Here is a 13,038-nt window from a genome sequence, read left to right as displayed (position 1 = left end):
CCAAGCGAGGAAGCTGCTAGTACCATTTTTTTACGTCTTTGGTATGACGCAGCCGGGGATCTAACCCACGACCTCCCGCACTCGAAGCAAACACTCTACCACTAGGCTACCGAGGCGGTACGAAATTTATTGTTGAACTATAGACCGGTCCTTAGTACAAAATATGGACTGGTCCTTAGTACAAAATATAGACCGGTCCTTAGTACAAAATATGGACTGGTCCTTAGTACAAAATATGGACTGGTATTTAGTACAAAATATGGACTGGTATTGAGTACAAAATATGGACTGGTCTTTAGTACAAAATATGGACTGGTATTTAATACAAAATATGGACTGGTCCTTAGTACAAAATATGGACTAGGCAGTAATGTAACAATCCCGTTTATAAGCACAAGCATATTATTTTGTTTATATAGACACCTTTCAATAATTGTTCATATTTTCAAATATGAAACATGGGCATAACATATCTTTAAGGAATACAGGTAAAAGATAATAACAGTGTATTATTTCTGTTGCTTTAATATCACTACAATATATAGTTAAAATAATTTACAAAATGAAAACTAGCAGAAGTAAAAACTTGGTGTAACGTACATTTGTACTAATTACAAAGAAATAATTTATCTACAATCTACATCACAGACATGTATATACCTTACCTAACAAAGAAATAGTTACTGGCATTTCCCTCTTGCATCATTAACCTTTAGCCTGCTGGCGGCAAGTGATTCTGCCTTTGCGACCAGTGCAGACCAAGATCAGCCTGCACATCCGTGCAGGCTGATCATGGTCTGCACTGTTTGCTATTCAGTCAGTAAATAATTTTCAGTGAACACCCCTTCGAATAAAAACTGAGTGATGAACCAGTCCGTTTTGCAGTTTAGAAAGTTAGCAGGCTAAGGGTTAACATGTTATAACATCACTGTAATCCTACTTCTTAAATTAAAACTGACTAACAGGTTTAACCTTAACAAAGTTCCACCACACTGCACTATGCAGAAGAAATCTCTGCCTGTAAGTGACCTGCCAGTGCAGCAAGAGAAAAATTTCTGCATGGAAATTTATATTTATATTTATATTTCTCAGTTCCTTATTCCTCTTTTTCAAATGAATCTATCCTATTTCCTTTCACACAAGTTACTGGTATCGAACTACGACACAGAATAAATGCCATTCATTTCAACATCCTTTCAATATAATGTTAGTAAACAGTGTTTTCATATTACAGATCAAATGATGGCCGTGTAACAGATCCCACAATGGCCCTGTAACATATCCCACTATGAACCCATCACAGATCCCATGATGAATATCCCCACGATGTCCCAGTAACAGACCAATGGTCTTTTCAAATCTATGGCATCTGACCGAGAGTCAACAGGACATGTGTGGGCTCTACTGATTAAATAATGTACATCTTGCAGGAAAGACTATATATATAGTATTACATTTTGGCAACAAGAAAAATAAAAGGTTAATTTGCCCAAAATGAAAGTGCTCCAAAAATGTTTGAAAATAAATTATTTCTACACAAGAAATGCACTACATCTTTTTTGTACATTTAGTTAATTTATTTCAGGAAAGTGTAATAGCAATAAATTATCTATCAAACAATCTGTGCACATTCTAATGTTTTCTTTCCATCATTGAAAGTAAAACATTTATACATCAATCACAAAAAAATGTATGTGGAGCTTGAACAAAATTTATAAATCATAAAGAAGCAACAAAAGAAATAGAAACTATGTACTAAATATTATGTAAATAAACATGCAAAATATTTAAATGTAAAGAGAGATTCTAAATTGTTTTGAAAATCTCTAAACCTTTCAGAATTTGGACTTTGTACTAGACTGCAATTCTTCAAGAAACCGTATGTTGTTAAAATCACACTCAATTTGTAACAGGAGCATTTGTTTTACCAAAAATCTGTTAATAATTCACATTTTTTAAATATGATTTATGATCACTCTAACGGCTGAACATTTATCACTCTGCTATAAATAGAAATTCCATTGTCTCAAGATGCTTGGAGGGACTGCCATGTAAACACTTCTTCAGTCAAGTGTAGTTTTTTGCTGTTATATCATGGTCTCAGGACTGGTCAAGCAGTTGTATTTCTTGTACACGTAATGAGCACTCGTGCATAGTTAAAGTCTCTGTTGCTGCTAACAATTCACGACTCCTGTAAAATACAGAAACCGTGGAACTAGCATATTATAAGTCAAGGTTACACATTCTTGTACATGAATGATCAAATTTACATGAATTTACAGTCTTGCATATTGTTAAAAACAAAAGATTACTTTTACTGAAATAGACTTTTAAAAACAGAAATTCAAGATTCTATTGAAATTCATACAATTATCTTCAAAATTCAAGTATTTCTTATGGACTTTTTCTCCCATTCAATCAATTCAAAAGGGCATTAAACAGAAGCTCTGTGTAAACACTTAACTTTAATCAGCATAAAAGCTCTTACTTTCTTAATTCTTCCTCCATTCCTTCAACAGCTTGTTCCATGGTTACCATAGCATTGCCCATGGCACTTATTGTAGGTACGTCCTGCCTAGTAACAGCACTGACTTCTCCAAGTAATCTCTCACTCTCCAATAATTGTGCTTCAAGTTTAGCTGAAATAGTGACAACAGTGTTACAGGCTTGTATTGGTTACCAAAATACAACAGTTGGAATATCTCTTAAGGTGGTTCACGGGGTTCCTACCAAAATTTCGAAGTATGAGATATAAGACTGATATTAAGTCTGTATGTACTCAAATAACCTGTCTTTCATTTGGAGGAAAAAGAAAATCATTCCGAGTCCAAATTTCCTTTGAAGAGCGCCACCTAGCGGCACATGTATTTTTCAAAGGAAAACGCCGTTTTTCTGTAATAATCTCATTAAAATTAAAGTTATTACATTTTTTCAAACTCAGGAATATAGCTAAATTCAATGTTATTGTTTACATGTTGCATTTTGTAAATTATTTCATTTAGAAAATGCTTAAATAAAGAGATATCCGTAGTAGGGGTGGGGGAAAAATGGCGAAAATATTCAATGTGTTTCATGGCCGTTTAGCCGAAATAAAATAAAACGGAACGGTCAAAGTTCTTGATTTTCAAATATATTCTTCTTTAATCATTTCTGAACAAGAAAATAAGATAAAAATAGGGGGTCTTCACGGCAGATTTTTTGTAAATTTACTTTTTATTTGTTTTGGTAATGTAAATATTGTGACGTTGATACGTCATTTATGGTGTTAACGTCACACAAACATTTTGTTCATTATGTCCTTTAAAGATACATTTTTGTATATACAGGATGATGAAAGTACAGAAAAATGAAATATTTTTATTAAATAGATTCACATTATTTACAGTGTTAAGTAATTTACAATCTAAGTATGTCATCTAGAAATGTACTTCAATGTCAGTTCAACAATTTCCTTAAAGACGCTAATTATTTTGTACATATTATTATGTAAAATGTCATTTAAAATGATGACCACGGACACGCATGCCGTTTCTGTCAGGGTATTAAAATTTCAGCCTGTCTCAAATTCTATTAGACTGTCTGCAAGAACAGAGTCTATATTCACATGGATTTCTGAATACTGGAGTCGTAATTAGCATTGCGTGCAAACAATACGCATCTGCTAAATTGTTTCATCCATTTTTGAAACAGTTTTAGAGCTAACTTAATGCATGAAGACTTCACTGTAATCAATTCATGGTACATTTTTAAGCCGTGGATCTCCAACGCAATGATCACAGTAATTCATTGAGGAATGTATCCAGTCGGTGGTTGCTTGTAGACTTCACTATAATCATTTTAATTATGATACATTTGTGATCCATGATATGCAAAACTGTGAAAATAAAATCAACAGAAAAATCTGACAAGGCGCTTCAAAACGCATAAATGTAAAATCCCCATTTGATGCTTGCATATCGTAACTTCTGTTCACTTTGCGCTCAATGTCACGGACATTCTTTATGCAGTGTTGCTCATTGAAGTCTGTCATAGCTTGAGCGGTCTTCTGCCCATGTACTGAACTGATTATCAATCGGAGCGCACGGCAAAAATATGCCAATTTTTGTACGACAGCATGCATTTAGTGTATAATATGTATAATATACTGACAAAAGGTTAGAGATAGTATTACAATGGTCACAAAATATATACATTAAGGATAATTTTCATTCAAATTGCTTGAATCCGGTATATACAGGGGTCTGTAATTTATACAGGCCTTCCAGGTCTGCAGGGACTTGCAGTCCTGAAATATCCGAATTTATTCGCATCTGCGTCAAAATGCACTTTTACACAAAATACCAGTCAAATATTTTGTTTTCAGCATTCTGGCGAAAACATTTCAAAGTACATGTAAATGGTGCTTTTATTTATTTCTTAGTTTTATCCGTCTTTTAAAATTTTTGAAACACCAAAAGAAATGCACGAGATGAAGTCATAGTGGTTACTTTTTTGATATTACATTCAGCACTGGAATACCATACTTCGATTTTGGAATAAACCCTTCTTCAAATAAGAATAATCCCAATTTGCCGCCAAAATTCTATAATCGAAACTTTTTGTATGTACAACAGTGAACCATGTCGAAAGTGCGTTTCCTTGAAAACATCTGACAGAAACAGCGGGTCTGAACAATGAACGCATGCCTCTAAACCTTTCGCAACAGTAGCCTCAGTTAAACCACCCTTCTTCCATCTTTCCATCCTAAAATAGCGTCTGCTTCGACTGTATCTGTTTTATATTATTTTCTGAATGTTTTGAAGCGAAATGAGTTAGAGTTTGTTTTTTTTCTGTCATTTTGAAGCAAGTTTTCCCTCAATACGGTTTGCATTGTGCATTCACGTTGACGTTGTAAATTTAATGCACTAAGCGGCACCAAAATGAGCTTTATTCAAGTAACGGTTTCAAGTTCACAGACTGAAGTACATTTTTACCGTAAGAGGCATTATCTCATTTATCCATCATCTGCTTAAGATTCCATGATTTTATTTATTGAAAATATTCAATATAGGTTTAAAAAGCAATAAATATAATACACAATTAGAATTATAATGAAAATCAAAACCTCTAAATAAAGTTACATATCATAACAAAAAAGAAACATATTGATGTTTTAGCCACCCTTCAAAATGTTCTTTTTCGTTAAAAATGTATTTCATTTTTGTCTGGAAAACAGTTTCACCACATTTCGTATCTTGTATCTTCGTTGTTAGCTAGTCACTTGAAATATTGAAAAACAATAAGGAATGTCGTTCAGTTTCGCACTTAAACATTTCATACAAAAAGTAAAATGAGCCGCGCCATGAGAAAACCAACATAATGGTTTTGCATCCGCGCAGTCTGGTCAGGATCCATGCTGTTCGCTAACAGTTTCTCTAATTGCAATAGGCTTTGAAAGCGAACAGCATGGAGTCTTGACGAGACTGCGTGGATGCGCAGGCTCGACTGGATCCATGCTGGTCGAAAGCCACAATGTTGTTTTTCACATGGCTCAATGTAAATTTGCAAATTACTCTTTTTTTTTCTATTTTCTTGTCAGGGAATAATTAAAGAAACCTATGTTTGAAAATAAAGAATTTTGACAGCTCCGTTTTAATTCATAGCGGATAAACTGATAAGATTTTTTCTACACCCCCACCCCCGTCCCCCCAACACTTTACTAACACTTAAATACGGAGCCAGATACGCGAGTTATGCAAGATTAAACATTTTCATAAAAATTCAACCACTTATACCATATTCAGTAGTTATAGTACATGTTTTAGCGCGACATATTCACATTTTGTGCCAAACTTGGTGAACATGAACATGTTGAAAAATTTCACCGAAACTGTGGGCAAGTAGCTCTAACTGACTCTGATATATATTACTAGATAATATACTTTGACTGCAAAATACGCAACAATGTACATCATGTGAATATATTCAAATAAAAAAGATTCTAAAGATTTTTGTGAACTCTGAAGGTCCTGTTTATATCAATAAAAGATATAATGAAACCAGCGTTTGCGCGACGTTAACACCGTCATTGTGCATCAACGTCACAAAATTTACTTTACCAAAACAAATAAAAAGTAAATTTGCAAAAAATCTGCCGTGAAGACCCCCTATTTTTATTTTATTTTCTTGTTCAGAAATGATTAAAGAAGAATATATTTAAAAATCAAGAACTTTGACCGTTCCGTTTTATTTTATTTCGGCTTAACGGCCATGAAATACATTGACTATTTTCGTTATTTTCCCCCACCCCTACTACGGATATCTCTTTATCTACGCATTTTCCAAATGAAATAATTTACAAAACGCAACATGTAAACAATAACATTGAATTTAGCTATATTCCCGAGTTTGAAAAAATGTAATAACTTTAATTTTAATGAGATTATTACAGTAAAACGGCGATTTCCCTTGAAAAATACATATGCCGCCAGGTGGCGCTCTTCAAAGGAAATGTGGACTCGGAACGATTTTCTTTTTTCTCCAAATGAAAGACAGGATATGTTAGTACATACATTCTTAATATCAGTCTTATATCTCATACTTCGAAATTTTCGTAGGAACCCCGCGAACCACCTTAATTAGCTGATAGTGCAATATACAGAAGACGCATGAATTCTAGAAGTTTCCCTTGTTCTTTAGCCTGCCAGGTGTAAAGCACCCATACATCGGACTCATAATGTTTGTAAATTTTAGTGGGAGAAGCTAGGGATCAAACACACAGCACCTGGTTTCCCAGTGAGACAGTGTTACTGCTGGACCAAGGGAGCAACCAGTACTATTGCCAATACATGTCTCTGGCATGACAATGAATGGACCCCTGGCCCCTGCACTCAAAAGTGATCATGAACCATTCTGCTTCAGAGGCAAACTAAATGCACAGTTAATACAGGCAGTGCACATGATTGCAATTTGAAAATTAATTTGTAAAAACTAGATGTGTTCATTCCTGTCAATATACTTGGTTTCATGACTCCAAGTTAAATATTTTTTTAAGATCTTTGCAATACAAACGTTTAAGAACTTTATGTGTATTTTTAACTAAGTGACGGACCATAACTCTGGCCTAACTGAGTGAAATCCAAAAGAGAACCACAGGGGCACAACAACAGTGCTATAAAACAATCCTCTGATATTCTCTGACACTAGGTTAAGTACATTCCGAGATACATGGTGCACAATGTTTATTTTTTTGACTTAGTCAAGGGCCATAACACTGGTCTTGCACAGCAAAATAAAAAAAACTCTGGTGCACAAATTCGCATGCTTGATAATATTCCTATATGGTTTCATGACTCTAGGTGAAATATTTGAAGATAAATGCAACACAAACTTAAGCACTTTATGTGTATTTTCCAATAAGTCAAGGACCAGGACTCCTGCCTGGTTGAGTGATATCCTAAACAGAAGACCAGGTGCATAACTTCACATGCTATATAACAATCCCCTAATATGTTATGACTCTAAGTCTAAAACTTTTAGAGATACATGCGTCACAAACTTGCATCTCATTTATGCATATTTTTGACAATCAAAGAAATCCAAAACAAAATCCAAGGTGCGTAACTTAACATGCTGAATAATATTCCTATAATCTTTCATGACCCTAGGTCAAACACTTTTTGAGATATGTGTGACACAATTTTGTATCCAATTTATGCATATTTTTGACTAAGTCAAGGTCCATAACTTTGGTCTGGCTGAGTGATATCTCTAAACAAAACCCCAGGTGCACAACTTCACATGCTGAATAATATTCCTGTAATGTTTCATAATACTGGGTCAAATACTTTTTGAGATACATGCGACTCAAAACTTATGTATATTTTTGACTAAGTCAAGGGCAATGACTCTGGTCTGGCTGTGTGAAATCCAAATTAAAACTTGGACGGACGGGACGGACACAAAGACGGACGGACAATGGCAACTCTAAGTGCCTCCCCACAAAATTTTTGGGGAACCAGAAAGATTTATTCAAAAGGTTTATAAACCATCTACACTTTACTTTAATAATTCTGAATCATTTTTTGGTCAATACATTCTAATTTTTATTTTTTCAGCTTTAACTGCTGACAACTTCTAACAAAAAATCTTAAAATCATGTTAAAAAAGTTAATACTATGTGTCAAAGCGTGGTAAACAGCTCTTACCTTGAAACTGTTCTTCGTTTTCAGGTAAATGTATATCTTTGGTGGGAATCTGATGCCTGGTTGTATCGAGCGCATACGCCAAGTTACTGTACTGTTTTTGTAAGGAGGGTAAATTATTTACCACTGGACCCAGGCACTGTCGCTGTAACATATATATAGGAAAATGTTAAAATAACATTTTTTTCCTGCAAACTGTTACCTCATATTAGAAATTCATCAACTTTTTTTAACATGTTAAACTATCCTTGCAACTTTCACAAGTACTATATGATTATCATTTATGTAAATTTTGCAGGAAATCTAAGATGCAAATAGACAAGTTGGTAAATGTAAAACTCAAACCCTATCTGCATTCTGTCTCAAACAGTTACCTGAACTTCAGCCAGATTATCTGTAATGTTTGTATGTCGGAATCGAGCATGCTGCTGCTCCCTCTCAGACTTTACTTTCCGTAAATTCTCTACCTCCTCATATAAGCCGTAGATTTGTGCCTGAAAAAAGGTAACATAATATCTTAAATAATGGTGCACTTGACCACTTCTTTTTATTTAAGCAATGACTATAACGTTCAATTTCTGACAAAAGCTAGAGACAGTTTCTGTTTTTCAATTCGCTGGGCTGAAAGTCAAACGAATACAATTTTAGGTCAAAACTGAAAAGGCGGATTTCCCACTTTTGATGGTGGTGGTACACTTTAGGAGCCCCTTCTGGTATCATTTCAGGTGTGGTATGCATCTTGTAAGAACTGTCGACATTCTGTTAAGCCAGCTGGATGGATGGCATTCTCATGGGATTCGAAGACAGAATTTCAGTCACAACTTGGAAAGAACCAACTGGATGGCTTATCTACATCCAAAGTGGTGAGGTGCAAATAAATTAAAAACTGTGACCTTAACAACTGGGTCACAGAGATAAGGCAGTATTTAAAGTATACACAGTAAGAAATATCATTATATAATGCAAGTTTCACTTAATACCATGCTGCACATACAGTAGGGACTGTGTGTCCTAGTTTCTTCCTGGTTGGCAATTATAAATGCATAAGCAAACTGAAACACAAACCATTGCTTGTTTTTCCTGTTCATGAAATGTCTTCTTGGCTTTTGCTTCCAGAAACGCCCACTGTAGATTATACATGTAGAGGAGGTCTAGCTTCTGCTGTACAGTCTTTGCATCCAGTTTCTGTAAGCAATTCAAAACTTGATCAAACACTTATACTTGAAGACCCATAATTCTTTTAAACTGCTGTGCCAAAAGGATAAAGCAATCACAAAAATGGATAAATTTCACAATTATAGTGTCAAAGAAGCATTATGAACAACTTTTAAAGTCAGAATTATTAAAACAGATTGCTGAACAGTTTAAACAGACTACTGCCCAGTAATTGAAGTCCCATACTGGTAGAGGCATAATTATATCACTTATGACATTGATATGAAATGTGTATCTTTTCTTGCTGAAAGCAAATATAACTTCTGAAGAAGCGAAACAAGAGGACCATGATGGTCCTGAATCGCTCACCTATCTCTACATGACCCAGTGTTCAACTGAGTATGACATCGTTATTTCTATTATTTGACACAGTGACCTAGTTTTTGAGCACATGTGACCTAGATATCATCAAGATAAAAAATTCTGACCAATTTTCATGAAGATCCATTGAAAAATATGGCCTCTAGAGAGGTCACAAGGTTTTTCTATTATTTGACCTAATGACCTAGTTTTTGAAGGCACGTGACCCACTTTTAAACTTGACCTAGATATCATCAAGGTGAACATTCTCACCAATTTTCATGAAGATCTCGTGAAAAATATGGCCTCTAGAGAGGTCACAAGGTTTTTCTATTTTTCGACCTACTGACCTAGTTTTTGATCGCACGTGACCCAGTTACGAACCTGACCTAGATATCATCAAGCTGAACATTCTCATCAATTTTCATGAAGATCCATTGAGAAATATGGCCTCTAGAGAGGTCACAAGGTTTTTTCTATTTTTAGACCTACTGACCTAGTTTTTGAACCCACGTGACCCAGTTTCGAATCTGACTTAGATATCATCAAGATGAACATTCTGACCAATATTCATGAAGATCTCATGAAAAATATGGCCTCTAGAGAGGTCACAAGGTTTTTCTATTTTTAGATCTACTGACCTAGTTTTTAACCCCACTTGACCCAGTTTTGAACCTGACCTAGATATCTTCAAGGTAAACATTCTGACCAATTTTCATTAAGATCCATTGAAAAATATCGCCTCTAGAGAGGTCACAAGGTTTTCCTATTTTTAGACCTACTGACCTAGTTTTTGACCGCACATGACCCAGTTTCAAACTTGACCTAGATATCATCAAGGTGAACATTCTGACCAATTTTCATGAAGATCCATTGAGAAATATGGCCACTAGAGAGGTCACAAGGTTTTTCTATTTTTAGATCTACTGACCTAGTTTTTGACCCCACATGACCCAGGTTCGAACTTGACCTAGATATCATCAAGGTGAACATTCTGACCAATATTCATGAAGATCTCATGAAAAATATGGCCTCTAGAGAGGTCACAAGGTTTTTCTATTTTTAGACCTACTGACCTAGTTTTTGACCCCACGTGACCCAGTTTCGAACTTGACCTAGATATCATCAAGATGAACATTCTGACCAATTTTCATGAAGATGCATTGAGAAATATGGCCTCTAGAGAGGTCACAAGGTTTTTCTATTTTTAGACCTAATGATCTAGTTTTTGAACCTACGTGACCCAGTTTCGAACTTGACCTAGATATCATCAAGATAAACATTCTGACCAATATTCATGAAGATCTCATGAAAAATATGGCCTCTAGAGAGGTCATAAGGTTTTTCTATTTTTAGACCTACTGACCTAGTTTTTGACCCCACGTGACCCAGTTTCGAACTTGACCTAGATATCATCAAGGTGAACATTCTGACCAATTTTCATGAAGATCTTGTGAAATATATGGCCTCTAGAGAGGTCACAAGGTTTTTCTATTTTTAGACCTACTGACCTAGTTTTTGATGGCACGTGACCCAGTTTCGAACTTGACCTAGATATCATCAAGATGAACATTCTGACCAACTTTCATAAAGATCCCATGAAAAATGTGACCTCTAGAGTGGTCACAAGCAAAAGTTTACGGACGCACGGACGCACGACGGACGACGGACACCGCGCGATCACAAAAGCTCACCTTGTCACTTTGTGACAGGTGAGCTAAAAAAAAGCAATGACCTGTATATTCTTCTTATTGCTCTTTATAACTCTAATAGATATAATGAAAACATCTCATGTACTTTCAAAAAGTTACTTTATACCAATCTTACCTGATTGAGAACAATTTCTACAACTTACATTAATCACTACTGACACCACATTCCATCACCACGACAGCATGAGAGAAGGAAATTTAGATTCTGTTTTAATGCTGAACTTTAATTTAAGCAAGGGAGCTACTGTTACCATTTTTCAATTCTTTGGTATGATGTGTCCAGGGATTGAATCCCCCAACCTTCTGCACTCAAAGCTGGGTCTCTACCATTAGGATACAGGGGCAGCCCAAGTTAATGAAGGATTCATAATTTGTCTTATTTTAACTATGCTACCATAGAAACCGTTCTGTTTTAAACTGCAGTTTGAGGAAAGGACCAGTATTTTTCTCCAAATTGTCCACCATCAATAAACCAGGTTTCAAGAAAAAATCTCTTGCACCAAGTTACCATGGGATCCATCATTTGTGACTCAGTCTGACACATGAACAGACAGACAGATAACAAGGCATACAGATGGATAAAATATCATGATGTGCATTTTATTCATACTGCCTCCTATTAATGTAGCAGGTTTCATGTAAAAATCTTTTATACATGTAACCTATGGCATAACCCCTCTTCTTTGACAGACATATTGAAAAATGGGCAGACAGAAGAACAGAGAAAATTAAATAAAATGCATAATCTTAATACGTTTTTTATTCTATGAAGTGTTATTATACAAAATCTCTTGACTTTTTGCTATCACTTGATTCATTTTTTGTCACACTTTTTAATTATTTGTTGCCGAAGCAACCGTAGTTTTTACAAAATAAACAGATGTACATATTCTCCACATTGCCCTCTATCCATGTAGCAAGCTATATGAAAAACAAGGAATCTGTAAAACCGAATGATGCATCATGTGCTTGACGGAGATAATTAAAAAAGTAGGTAAAGCAGAGTTATGGTTCTTTGACAGTGCACTTCCCGTCAATGGCCTCTATCATTTTGTGAAGTTTCAATGAAATGCCATTAATACTTTTCATGTAATGCTCCGTACAAGCCTTATTTGTATAATAAAGGGGGATAATTCAAAACCTAGATAGTTATGGTTCTTTGAATGACACTGCACTTCCCGTCAATGACCTCTATCATTTTGTGAAGTTTCAATGAAATGCCGTTAATACTTTTCAAGTAATGCTCCGGACAAGCCTTATTTTGTATAATAAAGGGAGATAATTTGTTATGATTATTTACCACTGCACTTTGTCTCAATGGCCAGTATGCTCATGTGAAGTTTCAATCAAATGCCATTAATACTTTTCAAGTTATACTCCGGACAAGCCTTATTTTGTATAATAAGGGAGATAATTCAAAAATTAGGTAAAGTAGATTTATGGTTCTTTGACACTGCACTTCCCGTCAATGGCCTCTATGATTATGCGAAGTTTCAATGGAATGCCATTAATACTTTTCAAGTAATGCTCTAGACAAGCCTTATTTTGTATAATAAAGGGAGATAATTCAAAACCTAGGTAAGGTAGAGTTATGGTTCTTTGACACTGCACTTGGTCTCAATGGCCTC

General features: G+C 35.1%; 1 protein-coding gene across 1 annotated transcript in view; it reads right to left on the bottom strand.

The window, feature by feature from the left end:
• Window positions 1–507: 507 nt before the first annotated feature.
• Window positions 508–13,038, bottom strand: part of LOC123546104 (uncharacterized) — a 29,633-nt gene continuing 17,102 nt past the window's right edge. The window contains exons 12-16 of the mRNA XM_053551184.1: window positions 9,249–9,368; window positions 8,558–8,677; window positions 8,187–8,328; window positions 2,489–2,639; window positions 508–2,191 (exon numbers count right to left, since the gene is read on the bottom strand). Coding sequence (XP_053407159.1) covers window positions 2,101–2,191; window positions 2,489–2,639; window positions 8,187–8,328; window positions 8,558–8,677; window positions 9,249–9,368 — 624 coding nt within the window. The 3' untranslated portion in view covers window positions 508–2,100. The remainder of the gene's footprint in view (window positions 2,192–2,488; window positions 2,640–8,186; window positions 8,329–8,557; window positions 8,678–9,248; window positions 9,369–13,038) is intronic.

This window comes from Mercenaria mercenaria, chromosome 9, assembly GCF_021730395.1.
Source record: "Mercenaria mercenaria strain notata chromosome 9, MADL_Memer_1, whole genome shotgun sequence".
Lineage (NCBI taxonomy): Eukaryota > Metazoa > Mollusca > Bivalvia > Venerida > Veneridae > Mercenaria > Mercenaria mercenaria.
Note: the sequence above shows the minus strand (reverse complement) of the source record. Positions and strands in the feature narration are given on the sequence as shown.